Source organism: Gossypium hirsutum, chromosome A01 (genome assembly GCF_007990345.1).
Source record: "Gossypium hirsutum isolate 1008001.06 chromosome A01, Gossypium_hirsutum_v2.1, whole genome shotgun sequence".
Classification (NCBI taxonomy): Eukaryota; Viridiplantae; Streptophyta; class Magnoliopsida; order Malvales; family Malvaceae; genus Gossypium; species Gossypium hirsutum.
The window spans coordinates 5,985,795-6,013,639 of NC_053424.1; the positions used below are offsets into that span (position 1 = coordinate 5,985,795).

At 30.6% G+C, this 27,845-nt stretch overlaps 2 protein-coding genes and 1 long non-coding RNA gene across 13 annotated transcripts; 2 read left to right on the top strand and 1 right to left on the bottom strand.

Annotated features, from left to right (window-relative positions):
- Nucleotides 1-78: 78 nt before the first annotated feature.
- On the bottom strand, nt 79-2,817 carry LOC107917782 (alpha-1,3/1,6-mannosyltransferase ALG2). Of its 2 annotated transcripts, none has more exons than XM_041074880.1 (9): nt 2,716-2,817; nt 2,541-2,639; nt 2,111-2,227; nt 1,630-1,823; nt 1,443-1,548; nt 1,194-1,341; nt 907-1,046; nt 636-802; nt 79-556 (listed from the first exon to the last, which is right to left on the bottom strand). In XM_041074880.1, exons 2-9 carry the CDS (start codon nt 2,617-2,619, stop codon nt 263-265), a joined length of 1,245 nt encoding a protein of 414 aa, XP_040930814.1. In that variant the 5' UTR covers nt 2,620-2,639; nt 2,716-2,817; the 3' UTR covers nt 79-262. The 2 variants fall into 2 exon arrangements, with proteins under 2 accessions (XP_040930814.1, XP_040930810.1); XM_041074876.1 differs by having other exon boundaries at nt 2,541-2,648; nt 2,716-2,730.
- Nucleotides 2,818-3,146: 329 nt separating this feature from the next.
- On the top strand, nt 3,147-5,502 carry LOC107916924 (uncharacterized). Of its 5 annotated transcripts, none has more exons than XR_001689640.2 (4): nt 3,147-3,363; nt 3,438-3,571; nt 4,820-5,041; nt 5,130-5,502. It is a non-coding gene; the product is annotated as an uncharacterized lncRNA (long non-coding RNA). The 5 variants fall into 5 exon arrangements; XR_005899842.1 differs by having other exon boundaries at nt 3,148-3,363; nt 4,932-5,041; XR_005899846.1 differs by having other exon boundaries at nt 3,150-3,363; nt 4,820-5,502.
- A 17,644-nt stretch (nt 5,503-23,146) lies between these two features.
- LOC107917100 (axial regulator YABBY 5) lies at nt 23,147-27,794 on the top strand. 6 transcript variants are annotated; one of them, XM_016846483.2, is made up of 9 exons: nt 23,147-23,347; nt 23,557-23,644; nt 24,100-24,188; nt 25,241-25,360; nt 26,569-26,692; nt 26,778-26,826; nt 26,918-26,993; nt 27,113-27,181; nt 27,608-27,794. In XM_016846483.2, the coding sequence occupies exons 3-9, from the start codon at nt 24,114-24,116 to the stop codon at nt 27,641-27,643; spliced, it is 549 nt and encodes a 182-aa protein (XP_016701972.1). In that variant the 5' UTR covers nt 23,147-23,347; nt 23,557-23,644; nt 24,100-24,113; the 3' UTR covers nt 27,644-27,794. The 6 variants fall into 6 exon arrangements, with proteins under 6 accessions (XP_016701972.1, XP_016701970.1, XP_040930837.1 ...); XM_016846481.2 differs by having other exon boundaries at nt 23,151-23,347; nt 24,064-24,188; XM_041074898.1 differs by lacking the exon at nt 23,147-23,347 and having other exon boundaries at nt 23,428-23,644.
- Nucleotides 27,795-27,845: the final 51 nt, after the last annotated feature.

The window sequence follows — 27,845 nt, forward strand, 5'->3', positions numbered from 1 at the left end:
AGCTGTTACATGGTCTCAGAAGGCCTGCAACAACTCTATTGGATCATAGTATATTCCAACCAGAAAAGGACTATTAAGTTAGATCAACAAATCCCCATAGTTTTCTTCATTAATTTTGATTCGATTCGTGATACTCTTCGGAAAAAAATAAATAATCCGAGTAACATAACGAGCATCTTAAGTGTATGTGTGTATATAGTATCTTAAGTGTGTCTGCATAAGCATGCTGCAAAAGATCATTGTCAATGTCGATTCCCGACTTCTAGTCCTGCTTAGTTCTAGCAACATCGAGAAGAAACTGATTCAAACGCTGGCCGAATGTCGTTGTTGAGAATGATTCATTGACATGCTGCCTAGCCTGTTCTCCCATTCTCTTTGCCATCTCTGGGTCTTGCATGAATTTAGTCATAGCCAAAGCAAAGTCCTTCGGAGATGGATCACAAAGAAATCCGGTTTCCCCATTCTTAATTGTTTCCACTGGACCACCGCTGTTGCATGCTATGACAGGTTTATGTGCTGCCATCGCCTCTAACGGAACGATGCCGAAGTGTTCATCCTGCATCGAATTGAAAATTTTTGTAAGTTATTCTTTCATCGATGTTAACGATTCTTGAAAATGGTAGAAGGCAACATACTGTTGGCGTATAAAGGACACAGAGGCATTCAGAGAGCAGAGAATTCCTTTCAGCTGTCGAGCACGATGTGACAAAATTAACCTGACCCGCCACTCCATTCCTCTCCGCTAAGCTTTTGAGCTCATCCAAGTACTCAACATTTTCCCGTAGGCGTTTATCAAATCCACCTAAAAGAATAACACGATGAAGAAATTCCATCCGCATAAAAAATCCTTATCAGTGTCAGCATAAAATAATGGTAATACTCGTGTTAAAACGGGAAGGAACTTGCCGGCAATTGTCAAGTCTGCATCAGCAAAGTTCGAACCTCGATCAACATTTCCGTCAAGGGTGCGAAGCATTGCAAAAGCAGAAACTGCTAATTCTATGTTCTTTTTCCTTTCAAACCGATTGATGGAGAGAAAATTCAACCTAATCAAAGGAACAAAAATATATCATTCAGAAACGCGCTTATGGCAGGAAGTTTCACCTAATCAAAGAAACGTTAGATAATGGTTTAAACAATTTCCCGGGACAAAAAAAAAAGGAGACCAATGGGTGTACAAGCATGTTGGTTACTTAAAAGAATGGGGCTTGTCGAACTGGTTCACATTAACTGCAGGGTGAAGAACGGCTGGCCTAATTCCTCGTGCATGGAGATGCTTAAATGTTTTTGCAAAGGTAGATGCAGTAAATCGGCTATTAACAAGTATCATATCTGCCATTCCTGAATTCCAATTTCCAAAACATAGCAGAAAACCGAATCACGATGAACATTATATTCCATATCCTTATCTGTACAAAGAAACAACCAGTATACTAACCAACCTGTTGTGAGTTCTTCTATAATATCGATAGGTTTTCGATATATCCTCCGCAACAAAGTTGTATGTTGAGCAAGTAAAAGATCCGGAAAATGACAATAGAATACAACCTGAAAAGAAAACGAACACCGTGTGAGAGAGAACACAACAGATATTCTAGAAAACAATCGACTAAAGTTGATATTATATACCTTGGTTGATCGTTTAAGCTTCAACAACGGGACGACAACGGAGACCTGGTCTGCTAGTATAACATCGAACGAAGGCCACATGAACAGCACACAAAGTGCAACAAAAAGGCAGCGAAGATATGCACATACAGCATGAAGGCGATAGAAAATATGTCGAGGCAGGAAGTCGCCGTACACAGTAACTGGAAAGATACCTGGATTTCTGAGAGGCGGTTTAAATTGATTTCAGTTAGATCAATGAATTACTAAGAACAAACAAATTTCAAACATTTTCCCAGTTTGCAGCATATCATCACATGAGACAAAAACCGAGTAGAATTCAACATTCTGGCTCTGCTATAATCGAGCAGTATACTCACTTTCATTAGTTTTACTAAGCTATATGCACTAAAAAAAAGTCCTTTTTCTATCTGATTATTCTTAAATTCACCAAATAAGTAGCTAAAATTAATGAAAATAACATATGGAAAATGAAATTTACCGGCACGGGTTTCCTCAAAGCATCGATTTTTATCATGATGAGCTGTGAAAATATGAACATTGTGCCCATGGGATGCCAATTCAACAGCCGCATCAACAATCAATCTCTCAGCTCCACCTTTTAGGTAATAACAGATAAACAGCAAAAAAAAAAAATCCATTTTTTAATTTGTAAATAAATAAATAGATAGAACTTGCTATGTAACCTAATAATCTCAATCCACAAATTCAAATAACAAAGATCAAGCCTTTTCCAGTCAAAAGTTAGAACTTGAAAACCTAATCATCCTCCAAAACAAAACTAAAGAATTATATTTTCTTTTGATATCTAGATTCAAAGTTTTATTTTTTCATAAACACGAAAATCAATAAATAAACTAAAACAAACAACCGAAAATTAAAAAAGAAATAGTAATAGAAAAAGGGATTACCTATGCCAAGATCTGGGTGTATGATGGCTATGTTCAACTTAGAGTTGGAGTTGTAATCGATGGGTTTCTTCCCCTCCATTTCAATTTGCTTTACCCTTCCTTCAATCCCTTAAGAAATACCGTTTTAATAAAAATTTAAAAATTGAAAAAGGGGCTGAGAGAGGGGGGTTCATACCTCAAGGGTCAATTTGTATATAACGCCTTCAAACTGTGTTTTTAGCAGAGGCTTAACTACAAATTGGCCCCAAACTATGTCTTTTTTTTTTCATTTAAGTACCTAAATGTTTTTTTGGGGGGTCAAAAGAAGTATTTACACTATCAATTTTGTCTCATTGTACCAAAAAAGTGCATGATGTCCTATAAGAACATACCATGTGTCATGTTCTTATTGATTGATATAATTTTGAGGGTAAAATGAGATCAAATTAATAGTTTAACTACTACTTTTGACAAAAAAAAAACAAAGTATCTAAGTGAGAAAAATACCAGTTTAAAATAATGAATTTAAAGTAGAAGGATTAAATCTGTTAAAGACGTATAGTACAAGGACTTTGTACAGAATTTGACCAATCGCAATGATTATATGTAATTCCCGCTATGCCCTTGCCTCTCTTCACTATTTGCTCATAAACCCATCAATTTTTTCTCTCAATCAGATATCGAAGTTCTCTGCTAAGCTGACCAGTGACCACTGAATCAGTTACCAAAGCAGCTGAAATCTCAGCGCCTCGGCAAAGGAAAGAGAGTGAAATGACGGGAGAAGAAGCGGCGGGTCCGCCCGGACCTAAGGTCCTGCGCCTCCTCATTTTCGTCGGCGCCGGATGTAAATAACTTCATTCAATCTCTTTTTAATTTTTTACCTAAATTTACTATATAATTTATTTGCTTTTGCAACAGTTCTTTTTACCATCGGAATTAACAAATGGCGAGAGATAGAGCAAAAACAGGCTCAACAACAACAACGAATTCATCAGCAACCGAAAATTTTAAGCTCCGCCGATGCGGCTAATAAACCCATCGAATAATCTCAGGTTTTTTTTATTTTGATATAAAAAAAAGTAAATTCTGTAGCAAATGGTGATGATAATGTTATCCACTTCATTACATTAATACTGGATTTTTTTCCCCTTATTCTAATTATAATATGGAGAAATAAGGGGCAAATTTTGTACTCATGATAATAGGTGCTTTTGGGTAATAAGAATTTTTGGTTTGGCATATACTAAGGATAATTTGACTAGGCATATACTAAGGATAATTTGACTATGGTTTGCCCTAAATATTGTATTTTTTAAAATTTAAACTGTATATACTTGCAATATTCGATCCCTTATGCATAGGAATAGTGTTAAGAGCCAAAAATTGGTGAAATTTTGAGTCTTGGAACGGATTTGTGACCAAAGGTAAGGGAATTTTCTCTTGTAATTTGTAAATATCCATATAGGTGGATATTGGCTTAGGATTAAGAGCCGATCTGCAACAGAAATGCTAATTGAAGTTATATTAAGGGATGAGGAATGCTCATAGAGGATATTGGTACCTGTTGATTGCGGATGTCGATGAAGACAACGAATCATTTTGGGTGAGAACCAGGAGATTTAGTGACTTATAGTACTATATATAGAGCCTAGCAAAGAGATGGAATGGCAGATATCTTTAGGAAGTATAATTTATAGATCCATTTTTGGATACTAATTCTCTATTTTCATCTGTCTCAGTTCCATACATTATTGTGACATAGATTGTTAACTGAATCTAACGACTCTGATTGGATGGCAACCTTTGTTGAAAGTTGAAAGAGATTAGACTTTGAACAAGCTGCATAGAAGTAAATAAAAGAACAACATAAAAATATCCAGTACCATTACTTTCTCTGATATTTGGCCTCTTTTAAACACTAAATTTACAATTACTAGTGACATATGTGATTAATGTTTTTTCTAATACTGCACCTTAGAGGTAGATGCATGGCTATTTCTCTTTCATGGCTCCTCTCCAAGTGAACATATCCTCGTTTGCACCATTTCCCTACCCTTTGCAATGGCTGGCGTTTGAGATTCATTATAGACACTTTTATTGTTTTCTCTAACCTGTGGGCTTATCTGGAAGTCCCTCTTAATTTTTCCCTTTCTCCAATTTTTCATGTAGAAGGTTCATGTTCAGCCTAATATGCTTGCAGTTATCTCCAGTTTCCCTTCTAGCTTTTGGCTCATTCTTTTATCTGTTGCAAACCTGCCTTTGTCTTAGGCTCATTCTTTGTCTACTTATTATTTTCTTAGGCTCCAATAACCTCCAGAGATGCATGCCAGGAAGCTTTTACGGTTTAACGACTATTTTGCTTAGTTCAATTGGAAAATTGCACTTATATTAGGTGATCACTGATCAAAACAGGTTCTTTCAAATGTCTACATCTGAAAGCAACGCATGAAAAATGGTATAGACTTTAGATAGCTTGCATTTTGTGGAAACTGTGAATTAGCAGCAGCAAGTTTCAACTAGAGGTGATAATTATGCTCGTTTGGGTTCAAGTTGAATTTAGGCTATTTCAGAGTTCTTTATTTTTCTGGATTGGATTTATTTTGTATTCAGGTTCTTTCGGGGCCGGGTCCTTTCGGGTTCTGTTTCCGAGCGGCAAGTTCTAAGCATCAGAATTAACTAATTACTACATTTGTTGTAGATGGTCAATTCTTCGGATTTGGTTGCAAACTGCCACTGAGATAATGAGCAGTCCATCAAATAACGGGCCTGTTCAGTGAGATGTTGGGTTTGGGTTAGACCTATAACTGGACCAAGTAGCCACCCTAGTCACCAAACCTGGATCATTTCAAACTAGGCTTTGTTAATGATTTCCAAGTCTTGCCTGGCCCAAAAATATATTTTAATTATTTCAATTTATTTGTGTCAAATTTTTATAGATTTAGTTTTTGTCCTTTATGAATTTTGAAATTTTAGTCTTTATCAAGTGGTAATCTTTAAATTCCTTGCGTTAAATTTTGCTATTTCTAGAATTTCATTTGATAAACATATTATATTGCACGCAATATTATGTCAACTTACTATTTATCAAAATACACATAAAAAATATGTCAATTTAGTTAATAGATTTAATGGCTATCATTTTATCTATTATTGAAATCTTAAATTTTGAAAAATATAGAGAGTAAAAAATGATTAAATTGGAACATATAAAAAATTTTGATTTAATGAATTGAACTATTACAGATTAGATCAAAGTAAAAAAAAATTAAAATTAATTAAATTAAAGCATGAGGATTAAATCAATAATTTATGGATAGTAAAATTTGATCATATAAATATTATAATTTATTAAATTATATATATATATGAACTTTTTGGGTATTTATCATCTAAATTCAATTTAGATAGTAAATCTGCTACTCAAATTCGCATACTTCAATAAATTGAGATATTTAATAGATATAGATATTGGTCTTTGAATGAAATTCGGTATAATATTCACTTGTTTGGGTAACAAGTGAAAAATAAACTAAAGTTAAACTCAAAGTATTTTTAAAAAAATCTTTATTATTATTATTGTTTGTTTGTTTTTCAGTCTATAGTCAAGTTCGTCATTATTTTTCTTAATAATGTTGTTTTTAATGTTTGAAATTTGATTCTCTCTTTAAGAATGTAACTTATATTATTATTACATTTACTATTTATTGATGAAAATCTCTATCATTCTATTCGTAATTATCTCTAACTTAATTAAAATCTGAACAAATTACAAATATTATTGCCAACGCTACTATTTTCTTTTAAAAAAAAGTAATACAACGATATAAAGAATAATATATTAATGCTAATATTTCTTTTAAAAAAAGTGGAAATAAAAATTTTCATTAATAAATTAATATTTTGAGTTAGACTTTAGTTTGAAATTTGTATTCGTTAAGCCTAATTCATGAGTATAAATATAGATATGAAGTGTCCTTTTCGCTTATATTTCACGTAAATCTCTTTGACAACGTATATAAAACATTTCTTCTTATATATAAAGCAAGAAATGTTGTACGCTTTAATTCAATTGATTAAATGTATTCAATCATTACGAAATAAAAAAAATTTAATAATTATAAATAAATAACAATATAAAAATAAACATTTATTTTATAAATTATAACAAAAAAATTAAATTTGATTCAAATAATCTTTTATCCAATTCAATTAAATTTTTAAATTTTACTTTGATTCAATCCTTTTTAAGTTTTATTGTACCGATTAACTATTCAATTTCGAAAGTGAATTAAGCAATTAATTAAAGCAGGGTGAAATTGGGTTAATAATTGACCATCAATAATTGAAGCTGAAAATTACATGTAAAAGGAAGAGGAGTGGCACTCACCATTTATAGCGACAAAAGTGAATGTCGTTTTATTACAATTGAGTGTGTTTGTTAGACTTTAGTGAAACATTGCCTCAATCATTGTCATATCCTTTAATGATCTTAACCATCTCCATCTCGATGCTCTTTTCCATTACCTCCCTATTGGGTTTCTCCATTTAGTTTTCCCACTTACAGATTTGTAATCTTTTCAAACAAATTTATATTTACATTCCTATTTTGTTTCACCTTCCATGAATAGAATCGTTTTTATGGTTAGTGTCAACACTTATTGCACCATTGTTTTGTTACAACAATACTAACAACTAACTGTCAACATGTAGAGTTTGTTTTTTTACAGTTTCTGTAACTAGAAAAATATAAGAGTACATCATAAAAAGCCGAAAGTATGATGAAGTGTTGATCAGAATAGATAGTCATGAAGCTTTTCAACTTATTCAAGCATCATTTTCCAAAACATCTTCTTCAGCATTTATCCGGCACATTCAACAAAACTTGTTAGACATTGGTCAATGGAAGCTCGAGTATATTCCTTGTGAAATGAATTTTGAAGCCAATTATATTACTAAGATGACTTTGACAGGAATGAGGGTCTTCATTTAACTGAACATATTCTTTTAGATTGGATTATAAGTGTGTAATCATTTTGTTTATTTTTTCATATACAAGAGTTCAAGCTTTTTTTTTTCAATGTGCTATATGTATTTTTTTTGGGGGGGTCCAATGTTGTTTATTTACTTGGTAAAAATTATACGTTTTGATATTTATGAGTAGCGACATTAATTTTTTAGTGTTTAATTTGGATTTTAAGTGAATTTGATAAAAGTGAATTACTAATTTAATACTTATATTTGGCTTTAATGTCCAATTTGGTATTTAAGTTTGACTTCAATGTATTCTTTGGTACATTTTTTTTTCAATTTGACACTTGTTTTTTTTTGTCTTAATTTGATACGTGAATTTAGTTTCAATGTTCAATTTTGTACCTATATTTTTCTACTAGAGTATATATGTCAAACATTTATTGAGCCACATGATGTTGTTTTGATCTGGATACCAAATTAAACATTGAAAATAAACTCAATTACCAAATGTTACATTAACCTTAATTTTATCTATGTTCTTATTCTAATGACATTTATAATAACCATGTAACGAAATGCACTCTCATTTATAAACAAATAAACAAAAGTTTTGAACTCTGTGTGTTGACATGATGATCAAGATGTTCACCACCCTAATTGTGATCTAGGTTTGAAATTACTATTAGAACTTTACCTTCTTTTCTGTATTTCACCATAAATAAAAAGGAAAATAACTTTTTTCTAACATTGCTTTGGATTTAATGAGAAAAGCTTTCTTGAGAGGAAATCAATCTTTACTTAAAAGGACAGTTCTTTTTTCATTTTGCTTCTCCTGAAATATCTTATCTTCATTAGAAGAGAAGACATTTAATTAAAAGAATATCATGTTTTTTCCTTTAATGAAAAACATTTTCTTACAAAAGCTAATTTCAATGGGATAACGGAGCCCTCGACAAAACCTGACCAAACTCTTTTATAACTTTTAGCAATGACAGCCACTAGACCCTGTGCTTCTTTGGGGTTTTACTGCTGGATATTAGCTTCCATTCAAATACCAGAAATCTCCACTGTTCTATCACTATCATTACTCCCACATTTTGCTTTTTTTCGACTATCAATTATACCTTCAATCTTGTAATATTTTGTTTGCTATTTTTCTCCAGCTAACACTCAACTATTGTGGTTCATATTCATTTATCCAAAGTGTAATATTTCAATTTTATAATAATTTGTTTGATTTTTGTCCAGACTGTAATATTTCCTCCATTTCATTTGTTTATTTATGCCTCCTGACATTAAAATTGTGTTTTTCATTTGTCAATTTTGTAAAATTATTATGGAGTTCTTATATTAGGAGTTAGATTGTATTTTGTCCCCTCTGTTAAAAAAAACCCACTATTAAAAAAAGATAATTTAGTTCATGTCCGTTAAATCAAAGTACAAATTGATCATTTTTTTTGAAAATTTCATTAATTTATACTTATTAAAAAATAACGTGGCTAACAGAATAACTAGAAAATAACACGTGGGATGCTAAATATACATTTTAACAATAAAACTGGATGAAATTTTGTATAAAAAGACCTATTTGCTTTTGAATCTAATTACAATGACTAATTTGTTCATTTTTTAGTAGATGGAATAAAATGCAATCTAACTTTTAATACAGGGAGCCTTCATGATACTTTTACCCTACTAGACTCAAAAACAAAGCTAAAACCAAAGCTAATAAACAATCAATCGGATGGAATAACCGAAACAATCAATCAAATCAAATCGATTCTCATTAAAAACTATGTTTTGATAACAACAATACAGAAAAAAAGATGATAGAAACATAGAGATTGTCATAATAATGAGTGGTTAATTAGTTTCGAGTATGAAATTACTTCATCTTTTTGGCCAATAATAGTAATAAGAAAGCTCCCCATGATAAACTTGGTCGTACATGTAATAGGTACAGAAACCAAACAAGATTTGCAATATCAAGTCAAACAAGAAGTACCCAAATATATTTATATATATATTTATATATAAGTATATGTATGCATGTATATGTATGTATGTATGTATGTATGTAGGGATTCCATTGGTTTTTGTCTTGTTTTCTCAAAACTGAAGACAACAAATCGATGCATCAACGACATGATTAAATTATGAACCGTGAGGAAGAGAGATGGGAGTTACATAATTGTTGGAGGGGTGTATGAAACATCACTTTTCATCGGTTTATCACTTAAGATCTTATGGTTTGTTGGTTAGGTATCCTTGGGGACCCTTAACTGAAGGAAAGCTATGGCTACCTAAACTTATTTATGTATATTTAGGATATTAAATGTTACAAACTGGACTCAATTAGTTAGTATTGGAGTTTAAGTTCAACACATATTTATATAGTGTAACACCACGATATTTTGAGGTCGGAATTCGGGTTGTGTTAATGATTGAGTAAATACAAAGTCAAGTACAAATATTATTTAGTATGGATTATTATTAATTAAATGTGATATCAGACAAAAGTATTTAAATCGAATTTAAAGATCTATAAATAATTTATAAATTATTTTCTAATTTTAAAAAAAAATGTTTAAAAGTTTCTTTCTTAATTTAATTGTTGATGAACAATGTTCGAGCTGTTCTAGTAATGTGTTGTCACATCTCGCACTCAGATCCAACGATAGTCGGGTGTGGAGTGTTATATTTAGTGGTATTATTGCTAGAGTTTAGTCGATTCTTGGACTAAACCAAACCTTGTATTAAGTTCAGAGGTACATGTCATAAAAGTGTTGTTGGATACTGAGTCTGTTTGTAATTGTTCATATAGATTGAAATACTAGTATAAAAATTACGATGATTGGTCCCTCGAGGACAAGATATGATTGATGATAGGCATTATGAATATCATTTCTTAGTGCTTTTAGTAAAGATGATAGTAGAGATCCTTAAAGATAATGTAATCTCAGGAAGGGATGTTGTTACCAAATTCTCAACTATATGGTGTCAAAATTTTCATGAATTGCCTTATGAGCAAAGGAAATTATGAGAGTGTGTTTGTGATGAACTGAACCTCTGAGAATGTTTCTGTCATTACCACACAGTTATGGAATTGGTGATACATGTACTTGAGGTAATTACTACACAAGAACAACGTGAAAGTATAGATAAATTGATGAGAGAAGTCCAAGATTATAGGATGAGATTGAGTGATTTTGGAACAACCCATTTTTAGTGGCACTAAAAATGGTGGTTTCGAAACCCCTTTTATCGGTGATGGAGTCAATAAATTTTAATATTTAATATCTATGAGCCAATTATAGTGTTATATGAAATTATGGTCTGTTAATTTGAGTAATTGGATAATTTATTTAGTATAGTGACGAAATCGTAATGGTGGCAAAAGTTAACCATTATGGGTTCCTTTTACTAGTGGTAATGTGATAATCGATTAGGGACCAAATTGATAATTCAACTATTTTCATAGTTAATCATTGGACAGGTGTTGATTTAACTTTACCTGTATTGATGCTAATCTTAATTAATAATTAGATTAGACACACACACACACATATATATATACCGTAGCATTGTGGATGGAAAGAGACAGTTCATCATTCTCTTTATCATCCTCTCCATCACCGTTTTTATTCCTTGTTAAGCTAGGAAAACTTGATCAAGCTTTGTGTTCTTGCATGGTAAACTAATTCAAGTCTGTTTTGCTTGAATTTGATGCTTTTGAATTTGTCGTGCTTCAATCTAACTAATGATGTTGTTTATTTCCAAAACTATTAAAGATTTCTTAAGATTACAATTGTTGAATACTTGTAATTTGTGGTATTAAATGTTTAGACTAGATAAAAAGCTATGATAAATGATTACTTGGTATAATTAGAAAATGTTAGTTCCAAATAACAACTAAAATAGAGACATTTCGAAATCAACTTAAAATTTCTATAAAACGTTGTTATAAAGGGCTTGATTGTTTAGGTGGTAGGTTTAAAGGGAAGTTGGAGTGATGGAAATGAATTGACTTATGTGTTTCATAAGCTAATGAATGATGTTGGTTAATAAAAATTGAATTAAAATTATGTTATAAATCGAGATTTGAATATACCAAAAGAAGATCGCAGGAAAGGAAAAGTTGTTGAGTAGACTTTATTGTGGCGAGTGATCATTCTACTAGGTAAGTTCATACAATACGAAAACTATTTAACTTTCTTTCCCTTTTTCTTCTTAAATTGTATAATTGAAAATTTGGTAAGTAGTTTGGTTGCAATATATATATATATATGGAAAAAAATATATTGAATTGTATTTGAGAGAATGTGAATGAAATTATAGAACATCCCGATGAATTTAGTAAAAGACTCATACACATAGTTACATGTTATTTTCTAATGATTTCAAGATCCAGCATTTGTTGCAGATTTGAAGTTACATGTGGCACAGATTTAGCCTGGACTTGTAATCTGATGTTGTTTTAAATGTTTGACCTAGACTAGTAACCTTATATGTATATATATAGCCCTGGATACACTTTCGTTGTGTCAATAAATGTTTAGCTCAGACGGGTAACTTGACACCTCTGCATGTGATTAGCTCGAATGAGCCTCTGATATGAAGCATACAATGTGTTTTGAGTTCTTTTACAATGTTTATTGAGTAATATAAATCATGTGAAATATGAAATTTGCAAATTAAGAAATGAGGGAATATGAAAGAATTAATTTCTACAATGGAAGTCTAGGTTTGAGATTGAATTTGGATAAGAAGAAAGTCATTGTATCGTATTTCTTATTTAGTATACTATGTATAATTAATGAAATACATGTTCTCACCTCGTTGGCGAATTATGCTGGCGAATAGGAAAGTTGTATTTGTGTATTAAATTATCATAATATTATTATGCCAGGTAAGTAACCATCGAATTTGTATGAGCTTATTAAGTATTCTAAATACTTACACCCAAATTGCTTTTGTCTTGTAGATTTTGGAACGCTTAGAGCTTATTGATTTGATCTATTGATTTATTTGAGTCGGTCCAAGTGAAAAGATTTAGTTGTTTGGTTAATTGTAAATAATCTTGTTAAACTTTGAAGGTGATTATTTTAAGTTCCATGATGTATGACAATAAATTTAAGTTCAGTTACGTTACATTTCGCGTTTTAAGTTCTGTGGAACCCATTACTATATGAGGTGTTTGCGGAATAGTCTGTCATTTTTTAGTATCTACAGGAAATGTCCCAAATTAGATGTTTGTTTATTTTTTAAATAATTGTGTCCGCGAAATAATCCACAACTTCTTCATTAGAATTTTTATGCATAGTTGTATGATTCGTCAGAGCGATCCGCCACCTATTAGTCCACAGCATAATCTGCCACGTATGTTTAAAGTATGTAAACGTTTTGAGTTCGCGCGGTAACCTCCTATAGCTCAAGTCCGATGACCAAACCGGGCAAGAGGTATTAAAAATTTCATCATCCAACATCTTATTATAGTGAATAATATGATGCAAAAAGTTATTTGGAAGGGACACAAGCTGATTTGAAAAGATGAAATGTAGTATCTCACCCTAAAAGGCACTTTTGAGGATGCTGAACAACAATTACTATTAGACAAGCTTTGGAAGAAGTTGGCACCATATACATACCGAAATTTAGTTAAATGATTCGTTGCAATTATGTCTTTCTATGGAACGACGAAAGTTGTTACTTCAAGTATAGGGTTACAAAGACTTGGTAAGAAGCACAAAGTTCTTCGAACACCATGGTTAAGCAAATATCATACTAGAAAGCTACCTAGAAGTTTAATAAACTCCATACCTATTTTAAAGGAAAAAGACGACCTAGAAGAGGATCTTAATTGGAACTTGAAAGAGGATTCAGGAGATGAACCGAAACTTTAAATAGGAGGAAATCTTGAGGATTACCTGGACTTATAGCAAATGAGAAGTGGGATTAGAGACTTTACATTATATATATATTCTAAATAGGTAATGTGTAGATAGAATGTATCTAAGGATATGACCCTTTTTGCCAACAAAACTCGAGTAAATAATAGAAGACATTCTCGCAAGACCTTATTTAATGTTTGAACTGAGAAGTTCAATGATAGGATTACCAAGTACTATGGGTATGTATGTACATATATTGAACTATTCCCTATGTTTTGGAAATCTAGAATAAATGAAAGAATGATAACTCTTTAAGTATGCATTTATAATATCATTGAACTTAATATTGGAAAGGTTATTAATTAGTTTTGTAAATATGTATCTTTGGTGTAACTTGATATTAGATTCTGAGATTAAAAAGCTTGATAGGATGTTGTACATGAATGATTGGTGAATACTTGAGAGTTTCGATTGGATGGAAACTACGGATTTGTAGTGCGTATGTGGTAAAGTTTATGAATGTTAAATGTAGAAAGAAGAGCAAGGTAATAACTCATCGTGAGGTTGACCTAACATTAGGATTGTGGATGTTTAAAGGAAGATGAACTTAGATCGTTAGCGGTTACCTTAGGTTCCACAGGCACTGTAAAGTTAGTCAGACCTCAAAGGAAGGACTAGGAGACATCACTTCAGTCCAAATCGAATAGAGATCTAGGAATTCTTTTGAAATATCCTTTGAACCTAACACTTTCAAGAATTCAACCTTACCCTTGAAAGAGATCGTTGGGACAATGGTACAAAAATGTGTAGGTGACCAAGTTAGTAATTGTGATAAATTTTGAGAACAGTTTCAATCCAAATAGGGAAAAAGGAAATACAATTGAGAAATTGACAATTATTAAGAACCAAATAATGTGAATAAGTTGTGGTAAAAACAATTGATCTAATGATGGGAATATTGTAGATTCTATGTCGCACTTGATCTAATATATTGTATTATTCCCCATGACCTTGGAAATGTGGTACACACATTTAAATTTATATAATTGTGAGTCTGACTTGGATAATTAGGTTCAGATTATGAGATTTTGAAGAGTTATAAAAAGTGAAAAGAACTTGAAGATTGAATTGATAATTGGCTAGAAGGAATATGACGCAGGGATACAAAGTAACTTCAAATGAGTACAAATGAACTTAGAAGAGAATTGAATGACCTTGATAACTTGACCCACTAACTACAGAAGTGACGTGAATAAATCGGTATGTGACTCAAATGGAAATTTAGCAATTTATTAGTGGCACCGAATAGACGGGAATTGTGTATTGATTTGAAAAGAAGGAAAATTGAGAACAAATTAATGAGAGAAATATTATTGGAAATGATCTCTTGAAAAATATATACATAAAGGTTGAACCTAAAGTTCATAATTGCTTTACGTTTAAAGTTTCAATGCTGCAGGAATATCTTTTTGTTCCAATGTATGCAACTAATAATTAGTTATATTATGTGGTTGGTTATAATGTAATAAGACAACTTATATTAGTAGGCAATCTAAAAGGTCAATAGTTTGATGAATCAAAATTAAGCAAATTGATTAAAGGATTACTATGTCGCCTATCAAATACAATTGAGGAGATATCTTATCTTGCGTATTGGAGTAGTGGACTCCCAAAAGATAGAGACGTAGATATGATTTCTTGGATTGGCAATACATCATATAGGACCCCAAGTTGAATTAATTATATATTTGGTTATTAATTAATTTACTTGTGACATTCATAATGTTACTTACCTCAATCCTGAGTGAGTGACTTGTATACTTTGGATGTATTGAGAGCTTGAGTTTAAATAACTAAAAATCAAAAGCTGGTACGTTGAATATACAACTTCTACATTACATAACTTTATTGACAATATTGCAATTCATAGTCCAATAAAAGGTTAATGGTACCCTCTCATTAACATTACATTATAGATGGAAAAGTAATGCGAGCACGAGTCATTTGTCTAAGACAAAAGATTTAATAACTACTTGTTAGTAATTGACTTTTGTCATAAAGAAAGATATAATAGTTATCATGAGATAAAATATGATCATATTGGGTAAATGAATTTAACATTAAGTAAACATTTACAATTCACCATTTGTTAATAGGTAAGATAAAATCACTCTTCCCCTTAAAGTTTTCTTCCTAAAAGCTTAAGTAAACTCTCTCAAATAAAGAAATAAAAATAGAAATGAATAAACACCTCTAGAAGGTAGATATATAAATAAACAACTCTATCAAATATAACTCAACAATTGAAACAACAAATACGAATTGGACCTACAAATATTTACAATTAAAAATGAGAATAACAAGGTGAATATTTTATGATGGCTTTTTCTAACATTTAAGCTATTTTTATATAAAAAATTGACGAGCATATATAATATTCATTAATTGATGATTTTAATTTCTTAACTTTTAATTAAAATAGTTTAAATATCATTTTAAAAAATATTATTTAAATGTTATTTCAGTCTTGATTTATATGTCAATACTTTGTTTAACTTGAATTCAAATCATATTCCTTTGATCTAAAGAAAAAACAAGAAGAAAATTTTAAACTTTCATAAAGAGATCAGATGTTTAGTAAAAACTTACTCCTAACTTTTTCCCATCATCCTTTTTCATAATAAAGAAGATAAATAAGAAAGACAGCCTACACTAACACCCTTCTAGGTAGAGTGAAGGCCGTGCTATGTTTATGCAGAATCTGTAGTATGTGGCCTGGGGGACTGTTGAAGGAATGGACACCCATGTTCTGAGACAATGCTAAGCTTCCCATTGCATCCCCAGCTCGATTACCCTCACCATACATGTGAAGTGTAAACCACTCATACCACTTAATTATAACATCCTTTTAAATTTGGGTAAAATTCGCTTAATATTGTTTTTCTTTTATCCAAAATTATTTTAATCTAAATTTTATATAAGGACTTGACCTGGACGACAGAGGCAAGTTTTTGAATCCTTATAAATGTAATTTTTATTTATTGTGATAAATTAATATTTAGTTCATGAACTTAGTAATTTTTTTCATTTTGATCCTTAAATTTTTTGTGTATAATATTTCTAAAACTTGATAATTTTCGCAATATGGTCTTTGATCTTGGATTTTATTAAAGTATGATTATGTGGTACGTTAAAATTGTGCCACTTCATATTTATAGTTTTAATTATTTTTTGTTTTTTTAAGTGATAATGTGGAATAATCTCATAGTTTCACATCATCACTTCTGAATGGAATCCAAATTTAAGAACCAAATCGAGAAAAATGACGAAGTTTTAAGGCTAATATGGAAAAAAAATCCGAGACTAAGGGTGTATTTGATAAATTAAAAAAAATTAAGAACTAAAATTTTAATACTAAATTTTATAAGTGCTGAATTTATAGTTAAAAATTGTTTGATAAATTAATAAATAATATGATTCTATTGTTTAATAAAAGTAAGATTATTTATTTTAAAATTTTAATCTTATTAATCTCATATTTTATGTTATTTTGGGTAGAAGATAAATATAATAATTTGAATATTGCAATACATTAGTTTTATATTTCAATTTTTAATAAAATAAAATTTGTTTTAATTTTTCTACATTAAATGAGAAGCAGCTATATACTTATCTATCTTATTAAACAGTGATTTATTAAAATTTTTATATTAATTAAAAAATTAAAATAATTATCAAACATATTCAAAATTTTAAATGTTTCGCACGTTAAAAAATTGAAAACTTCAAATATTAAATCTTGCTTTATTCCTTTCTTATTTGGCCCACTCCACTAGAATCGAAGTAAATTCCAATTTATGCATTGTAATATGCCATAATTATATTTTACTAAAATATTAAAAATAAAAATAAATGAATTAAATTTGAAATTTACAAAAGGTAGAAATATTTATCAGATATGCAGAAGTTAAGAAAATGTGGAGCAATAAATAAATAGTGGGTTTCTAATTGTGTAGGTGAGTTAAGCATGCAGCAAGTTTAAGAATATGGCAGTCAAAGAAATTGCGTGAAAGACATCTGAAGTGAAGGGGGCTATTAGCTTATCATAGCATTAATTCTAGCCCTTAGCCTCTGTTATCGAAAGCTTTCAGGCACTTTATTAGCTTATCTTCTTTTAAACCATTTTTTAGTGAAAACAACTGTTCATACATAATATTGCATTTAACCATTTCTTTCAAGTCTTAGGCTGTCTTTTCTTCCTATATGACCATTTGTCAGAATTATTCTTTTTGAAAAATATGGCCTCTTTTTTTTTTTTTCCTTCATTCTGGGTTTTGACCTAACTAATTAATAAGGGTTTTGAAAGTGATTTATTACATTTATTTTGGTGAGCCGCCATTAGAATATTTTGTAGTTATTATTTTTTCTATGTTGATTAGACTTATTAGGTTTTGAAGTGATTTCTTTTCATGGGGTCTGAACTAATTCTTAAATCACATTGATAGATAGATAACACAAACTATTCATTCCTCCACACAATATTTTCTTGCTTTTACTTGTTTAGTTTGATGTTTCTTAGGTTTAAACATCATATCTTATTACTATTTGACTTGGTAGTTAAACAAAAAGAAAAAAAAAATTGGGGTGATAGTAGTTTCTTAATAAAAAAATTAGTTAATTTTAATTTTGAAATTAAGTAAATTTATTATCCTTAAAAAGTTTAATTTCTGTTAATTTTATGCATACTTTTTATTCATATAATAACAATTTTAAAAGTCTTTTTTGAAATAATAATTGACTCCTTAAAAATGATAAATTTTAATTAACCCTTTAAAAAATTATAAAAATTTAAGTTAATACAATGATGAAATTACATCTTAGCTCTCATAAAAGCATGTAGATAATCAATTTTGACCACTAACATTTTATCTCTTGATTTCTTGAGATAAATAATATTATATTTTAAGAAATTGTGTTATCAAGCATGGAACGAGTAGCATTTCTATTTCACTTAATATCTCTTCCGGAACAACAACTCTTGTTTAGAATTGTTGTTGTTCAAAACAACAATTGTTTGAGAATAGTTATGTCTAAAATATCTATGTTCAGAACAAAGTTTTAGTTGGGACAATTGTTATCCAATGTAGTTGTTATTTGAGAATAATTCCTGTTGAGAATAGCTAAAGTTCAAAATAATTATGTTTAAAACAATCACTATTTGGAACAACTTGCATTTAGAACAATTTTGATTTTCTGGAATAATCATTGAAAAGCATCATCACAAAACAACTCTTGTTCAAAACAATCTCTACATTGAGAACAACTATGTTGATAACAACTCATTTTGCAATAAGTCAAAATAACCATGGTTTAGGAACAATTCTCATCAAAGAACAATCATTGTTTTACATTTCAAGATATGTTGCGAAAGATTTTTCATATGTACCATTTCACCAAAGTAGGAGTGGAAGTAATCCAGAATATGACAAGGTTCTTGGGTTATCTTCAGTCTTGGAATGTTCCGGAGAGCTTGACTTAGTGGATCAGATATGAAGGTAGTTAAGATGTCTTCCTCTTAACATTTTCCTATAATATTGAGTGTTTCTCCCTTTTTTTTAGAAACATAGTGAGTTCTTATTTATTTATTCAGTATCACCTACAAAATCATTTCTTAATAAAAAGAACCATTAATGCCTTTGTAACTTCAAAATATTTATTGGTACTCTCATTAATTATTAGTTTTGTAACTTTTATTCTTGAAACACTACAAACATGAGCTTTGCACAACCATGAAGAGACTTTTGACACTTCGATATTCTAATTCTTAAAGCTCTTTCTCTAACATTCTTTGAACTTGTTTTTTTTTTGTTTAGGGGAAATTTATGTATATATGGTGGAAAAAAATATTTGAGAAACTAGGTTGATTTTCTAAAAATTTATCAATCTATGTTGTTTTTAGATAGAGAAAAGAAATGTGCTCTGTACGATGGGTTTTCAGTTTGGTAAAAAAATTTCTTTTTTTTCCTGCGGTTGGAAATTAAAAGTTTGTAAATTTATTTATTTTTCGTGTTTAAGATAAACATGCTTATTGTTTTAAGAAATGTTTGAATTTACGGTGGTGTTGTGGAGCTGGGTGACTTACAAATTTCATCTGCCATGTGAGTATGGAGCCATCACCTGGGAAGCCGGATCATGTTGCAAATTAAGGTCCCCGTTGGCAGTGATTATACGGTTTAGGATTGAAGTGTAACTAGGGTTTCAAGTTTATAAATGTTATGTTGTCAAGGGATGGAGCATAAATGGGGTCGTAGTTGACGGTGGTTATGCGGACATGACAACCAATTTTTTCTCGTCAGAGTAAGATGCTTTATAAAACCCAAACAAACGTACTAAGAAGAAAAACGCAGTGACCTTTTAGTATAATCAAGTATTTCATTTTATCCATGTTCACCAAATGAAGTGACCCTGTTATTATAGCCTGTGACATAATTGGGGTGTAACATGTTTTATTAACAGGGCCACTGCGTTTAGTAGACATGGACAACACGAATTACTTGATTATATTGGAAGGCCACTGTGTTTTTCTTCTTCGTACGTCCATGTGGGTTTTATAAAGTATGCTCCTCTGACGAGAAAAAACTGATTGTCGTGCCCGCATAACTACCGTCAACTATGGTCCAGTTATGCTTTATCCTTTGACAACATAATCTTTGTAAACTTGAAGCCCTAGTTACACTTCAACTCGAGACAGTATAATCACTGTCAACTTGGACCTCGAGTTGCAATGTGATTTGGCTTCCTAAGTGATGGCTCCATAGTCACGCAACAGATGAAATTTGTAGGTCACCCAGCTCCATGATACCACCGCAAATTCAAACATTCGTTAAAACTATAATCATGTCTATCTCAAACACGGACAAAAATAAATCTACAAACTTTCAATTTCCAACTGTAAGGAAAAAAAAAAAGAAAAAAATATTTTTTACCAAAGTGAAAACGCGTCCTGTTTCTATCTCCAAGAACAGAGTAGATCAGTAAATTTTAAAAAAATCAGTCTAGTTTCTCAAATGTTTTTTTTAGCATATATACATAAATTTTCCCTTTATTTATCCTTATCATCAATCATATTTCTCTTTCTCCACTTTATAGATGATCACTTGCCGCTATGCTCAATGTTACCGAATTTGCTTCAATCTTCCTCTCTACCTTCTCTTGATACATGTCGTTCACTTATTTGTAACTTTTCCTCTCTTTCTTAAAAAAAAAAACCATCTACAAAGTGCATAACTTAATTCCACCTCACCTCCAAGGATTTATTTTTCTAACTTCACCTGTTATACTATCAATACAGTATATTAGCTCAACACAGCTTATGCAAGGTAGTCAAGATAATTAAGCCTTTTCTTTTTATAATTTAAAAATACAAATACAATATAATTATAAATACATATCTAAACAATTATAAAATAATACAAAACAAAGATATTAAAAAATCGAAATATAACTAAACTAAACAAAACCTACATAATCAATTAGCATGATGAAAGTAAAAGTTGAATATATATATATGTATACAAACAACCCAACACCCCAACTTTTCTCCACAAATGTAATTAAGCTTTGAAGCATGTTTGCAGAGTACATTTTTGTCAAAATAAAATTAATGATGTTGGTATCAGCGTCGGGCACCCCCAAAGTGCGTACAACTATATATTTATATACATACGTTTGCCTTTCGTCTCTCTCATGATTCCCCAGTCTTAGACATTAAAACCCTCTTTCGTTTACAGTTCACAGTGAATCGCTGACTGTATAAACATTGGGATCGGAAATGACCCACGCCCTTCAAACCAACAAATCCCACATTATTTTATTGATTAATTAATTTCTCTCTCCCTTATTTAAAATAAATTAAGGAATTTACCCTATCCAACATTTCTGAAATTTGGTTTTACAAAAGTTGTTTGGCTCATTTACATTTGCAGTTCAATGATTCTTGGAGTCTTTTGGTCAAATTCTGATCCATAATTATCAGAAATAATATATATTTTTAAAAAGTTAATTCATTTTGGATTTGCAGTAATTAAGTAGTCAGGAAAATTTCGATATGATTCCAACTATTTAGGGTAAAAATATTGTATAGAAACCCACACTTGCATTTTGATTCTTGTTTTTTCTTTTTAAAAAAGAAAAGAATCTTTGTAGGTAAAAAACAAATAAATTGATCATTTTCTTTTGTAACAATCCAAAATATTAATTTAAGGATTAACGTACTATTTATATCTAAGTTTGATATATGAGATTTTTATATTTGATATTTGAGTTTCTCTTTTATCTTGTAAAAGTATCTGAGTTTAGTTTTAATGTTCAATTTGATAAGTATCTGAGTTTTAATTTTTTTTTGCCTAATTAAGTATTTGTATTTTTTATTAGAGGACACATTTTAAATTTCATTGAATTGTTTGGTTTAGATATCAAATTGAACATTAAAATAAAATTTAAATGCCAAATTGAGAAAAAAAAACTTAGGTGAATGCTTTTATACATATATATATAAATTTAACAATATGTCGATAAACATGTTGTGTCATTTTTTAAATTAATACCATGTCATTTAGTTAAAATTCATCAAGTCATAAAATTAATAATCCTTCTCAATTAATTTAAAATTTTATCATTTTGCTCATTTTTTTAAAGATATAGAACCTTTAAATACCAATAGGTGTTAGGTGCAATGGTAAAATCCAAGTATAGATCTCAAACTCAAACTTGGATTTTTTACCTAAAAAAATAAAAAATAAATAATTATTGAAATGGGATAATAGAGACATTATTTACAAAATTAGGCAAATTAAACAGTAAAAAATGGTGCCGCCTGACCAATCGGTGGCACCAACCTCACCTGCCACCAATCATTACACTCACGATTAGTTTTGTAAATTAATTTTGGTGCTGCTTGAGTAATCGATGGCAGTGGTATGTATCATGTAAAAATTACGCACTTGAAAAGTACGAATATGGCATCAGAATAAATGAATGTATAATTTCTTTTTTAAAAGATTAAAATGGCTGGAAATCAAATTTAAAGCTGAACCCATGACTAACTGGTCACGTCGGTGGCAGGCCATCAGGTAGGTGCTGCCACAACACTGACGTGACCGATCAGTCACAGATCCTGGTTGATTTTTTTTTTACGTTTCATGCTTTTTTAATCTTTTAAAAAATAAAAAGAAGAAGAAGAAATTATATATTAATTTATTCCGGTACCGCTTGATATGTTGACGGCATCATTAAAAAAATATTTTTTTCAGCTTATATTCATACTTTTCAAGGACATATTGTTTACATGATGCATATTGGTGCTGCCGATTGCTTTGGCGGCACCAAAAAAAATTGTTATTTTTTCAAAACTAATCATCAATGTAATGATTGGTGGCAGGTGAGGTTGGTACAGCCGATTAGTCCGGCGACACCATTTTTTATTGTTTAATTTACCTAATTTTGTAAATAATGCCCCTATTATCTCATTTCATTAATTATTTATTTTTTATATTAATTAGATAAAAAAAACCTTCAAACCCTGAAAATAATATTCATAGCAGGGCTAACCATGAACCTTGGAATGATACGTACCTATACAGTACTTTTTTTAAAAATGCAGGGATCAAAATGCATTCAATACTATAAAATAGGGACCTAAACAGTACTTTTACCAACAATCTACAATAACGAGATATATATTGATAAGATTCGAGCTCACAAATCCTTTAGGTGAAGACCAATAAATATGGAACTAGCTGTTTCCATGGTGACTGATGTTTGGAGTTGGCAAAGTTACACTAAGAAGATATAGTTTCTTTGATTCCCAGAAAAAAAGAAAAGAAAAAAAGAACAAATAAAAGATCTAAAACCCATGGTGCAGGCTTAGTGTTTATTTCATAGCCAACTATAAACAGGGTCCATCTGGTATTCTATCAATACCTTGTATAGGACACTTTGAAACACTTTTATATTCTCGAATAAAGTAACCATGTCCCCTAAATATTACAACATTTGCATGTGTTTGTGAATATGTCTTTGAATTCAACCCCCCCAAAAGAAACCCCATAATTTTTAATCCAAGAAATTTATATCCTTTCATTCATTATATATAATATGTTATATTTCCATTGTAGTTTCAGAAGAAGAAGAAGAAGAAGAAGAAAAGTGAAGGGTTTATTGTTTGTTTTTAGTTTAAAAAAAACCAGGGAACAGCTTTGAATTGTAAGTTGATTCTACCCTTTCCTTATTTTCTAACCCTAACCCCAACCTCAACCCCATATTGTTTTGTCTGCTTTCTCGCCCATGGCCCCATTCTCCATTTCTTTTTCTTCAGAGTGAGTGTTTGTGAGTGAGTGACTGTGATGTGTTTGAAAATATTAGTGAAAGAGAGAGAGAGTGTACTCTTTTTTTGTGCTGCTTGTCATGGCACTACAAATCCCACGTTTTCCTCAGTCTGCCTTTACCTTCTTTGTTCATCATAGTTTCTTCAATTAATTTCCCTTTTTTTTCTTCTTTTCTTGTTCAATATAATTGTTTGTGTTGTTTGATAATATAATTATACATGTACTTCGGGTAATTCTTACTCAAGTTTTTTTTTTTTGTTCTTTTTCTTTGTCTTCGTCTTAAACTTAATTCAAAAGGAAAAAGAAAAAAAGTAAAAACCTGTTTGGTATCAGGGAAAATAAAAAAAATGTCAAGCTCCCACAATTCTGCACCAGAACAACTCTGCTACATCCCTTGCAACCTTTGCAACATCATTCTTGCGGTATTTAATTCTGATCCTGCACTTGTTTTTTTTTCCTTCTTATTTAATGTTTATATATATATATTAATCTGACTTCATATCATCATCATGATGTCAGTTTCTTTTACTGCAAGCATAATGGCTTTGTATAGTTGCAGGTGAATGCTTAGGTCTTCAATTGTTCAATATCTAAATGAAAAAGCAATGTCCTAGTTTCTAGTTTTTATTTTACATTAAAGACCCTAACTTTCAAAACTGTCTTTTTTTCCTTTTATCTTCTTCTTCTCTATGTTAATAAGCTTAATAGGAGAATCTTATTTGATGAGTTTTCTTATATGTAATTATTTTAGGGTTTTCATGCAATGAAGTCAAGTCACTATCCTAAGACTTCTTTTCTCATTCTTTTGCAGAAAAAGTGATAAATTCTCCATTTTTTTTTCTTTTCTTTTGCAGATCTTACCCTGTGATCTGAGAGAAGTTATTTAAAAAAAATATGGATCTTAAAATCATTTTTTTTAAAAGAAAGATGTAGTGAAAACAAGCATGTGATGATAGATTTGCTGATATATAGAATGAAGATGACATTTCCTTCATATTTTTTTCCTCTGAGATTATCTTAACCTTTTCCTTATAAGAATACACTACACTACCTGCCTTGGGGTGTTTTTTTTTTCTTTTGTAATGACCAAAAGCTTCTCCTTTTTTTTGTTTTTATTTAACTGATCATGGAAAATGAAAGGGACCATCTCAGTTGTCTTCCTCAAAACCCCCATTTTCATGTAGGAAAGAGGTTTTTTGAACAATGAGAAAGTCCAGGGGGCAGGCAGTGTTGAGTATTGACTACCCTAAAAAAATGAAAAAATATAAATAAAACAAAGCCCTAGATATTGTACTAGTTCGAAGTTAAAGGAAAGCTCTATATACTTCCAAAAACATTTTTTTTCTTTTTGCTTTGGAAGATCTTAGAACTTTATATGAGGTCTTGTTCTTCAAACACCCACAAGTTTTAATAAGCAAATGATTTGTATGTGAAAGGGTTTTATAAGCTAAAATTTTTTACATGATTTTTGCAGGTCAATGTTCCATGCAACAGCTTGTTTGAAACAGTAACAGTCAGATGTGGGCAGTGCACCAATCTCTGTTCAGTAAACCTGGCAGCTTCCTTTCAATCAAGGGCTGGAAAAGATGTACAGGTTATGATCATCATCTTTTTCTTCATTATTTTTTCTTGTAGATCCAGTTAGGGTTTCTGGGATTTTATCTCTTTCCAAGGAAAATCTCTGTAATTTCCCATGGGGCCTTGAAATCTAGGGTTGCAAAGCCCCAAAGAATAGTTTATTTACAAAGCATATTTTCTCAGATCACTCAAAAAAACCCTAGGAGCTGCTCTAAGGACCCATGATTAAAACCAATTCCTAAATTTTCTTTTTCATAGGTCAGGATATAGTTAGCTAATTAGGGCAAATCAAAGTTTCAGGATTTCCCATTCTTTCATTGAGCCTCAATTTCAAAAAATTTCACTTCGATTTTGATTGGCAAGAATTTTAGGGTTTGTAGGCTTTGGTCACTACACAAAATTTTCCTTTTTCTTTGGTTTTGTCTTCTATTGTACCAAATAGAAACACCTCAGTTTTTAGATCCCAAGGATGCTATTATATATATATATATAATGTCATATATCTGTATATATAAATATTCTGTTTAACATGAATCTTGGTTGCTTCTGGGATGCGGGTGAAAGTTATTTAATTCAGCACAATGAAACTATTTTTTATTGATTTAGTCACTTCAGTGTTGTTTTTTCCTTTGTTCTTTCTTTCTTTTTAGCTCATTTTATGGGGAAACTAAAATCTAAAAAAGGTTTCTGAAGAATATGTATTTGAGAAAAAGCAAATGGATAATGCTAAGTTTTTGCAGACAGAAAACTTTACAAAACCATTGATCATGCTTATCCAATCAAAGAGATAGATCCCAATCTAATGCTTTAAGTGGAACCTAATAAAAACTTTGAAATGTGATTAAGGTCATTCAAAGCTATTAATCAACATTATAATAATATACTTTTTGCATTGATTAATAGAGAAAATTGCTTCATTAGTGCCATAGGATACTCCATACATTGATTTAGTTCGGGTCGCATAAATTTTAAAAGAATTAATCTTCCTTTTATCATAAAACAAATATAAAAGGCATCTTAATATGATTAACTATAGTGATTATATACTTTGTATGTTATGATATTATTTTATCATTTTTAATTTTCCCATCCATACTTTTGATTAATGTTGATAGCGTTCGTTATTTAATAACCGCATTTAGACGAGATAATCGAAAATGCGTTGTGACTGCAATTTAAATCCAGAACATAGTTAATTGATGTTAGTTTATTAATGGTTTTTAGGTGCCTAATTACACATCATCGGAGTACAGAATTGACTTAGGGTCTTCCTCCAGGTGCAAGAACAAGTTACCAAAGCGAGCAACAACTATAAACACTACCACTCAAGAAAGGATTGTTAATCGACGTGAGTATCCTTGCATTATTATTTTGTGTTTAATTTGTGTTTCATTTTAATTTTAAAATGTACATTTCATGGACTTTTTTCCCAGCTCCTGACAAGAGGCATAGGGCTCCTTCATTGTACAATCAGTTCATCAAGTAATAGTGACCGTAATTTGATCATTAGTTATGTTGATTTTATTTTTTTGCTCTATACTAATAACCTGTGAAAATGGGGGTATGTTTATAGAGAGGAGATACAAAGGATCAAGCTGAACAATCCTGATATCACTCACAGGGAGGCATTTAGCACTGCTGCTAAGAATGTAAGCTCAACATTAGCTTTCATCATAAAAAAAATAAAAAAGCATAATCTAATTTGAACAATCCTGATATCACTGACAGAGAGTTTTGTGTTTGTGTGATTTGGGGTTGTCAACTACAGTGGGCTCGCTTCCCTCACATTCATTTTGGACTGATGCTGGAGACTGACAATCAACCTAAGCTGAATGATGTAAGTACTAACTTCCATTTAGAAGCAATGCAAACTATATAATTATCTTTTCTTTTGTTTCACTTATTGGGGAAAATTATGGGAAGGAGAAATTAATGGACACCAATATAAATCTTTTCTTAAAAACATTATCTCCAACTCATCATGTTGAAACGAGTTTTTTTAAAATGTATCTCACGATTTGATTCATTAGTTATATCCGTTTTTCGACTCCGTAACTACTATTAATTTGCATGACTTAAATATAAGGATGGTGGAGGGACCAAAACCATAATTCTACATGCACATTTATTTGGAATTCAATTAGATCCATTAAATAAGCCATAGCTAAAACCAACATCATTAAATTTTGTTGAACATGCATGGGCTACTGCAATTTTTGTGTTGATTCACTATTTTTGTTTTCCTTTGAATTTTATAATGCAGGACTCAACTGAGCCATTCCATCAGCTGCTTAAGTGAATAAATGGCTATTGATAATTACTAAAATGTTATAATATATATATATATATATTATACCTATAAATATGTATGTTGTTGAAATAAAAGGCTTTCGTTATGAGAGCTGTATCAACTCATAATTTGTTTGTTTAAATGCACTTTGCTTTATTAATCTATGTCATGATTGATGTTATTATATGTATAAGAGTTTTGATGCATACAT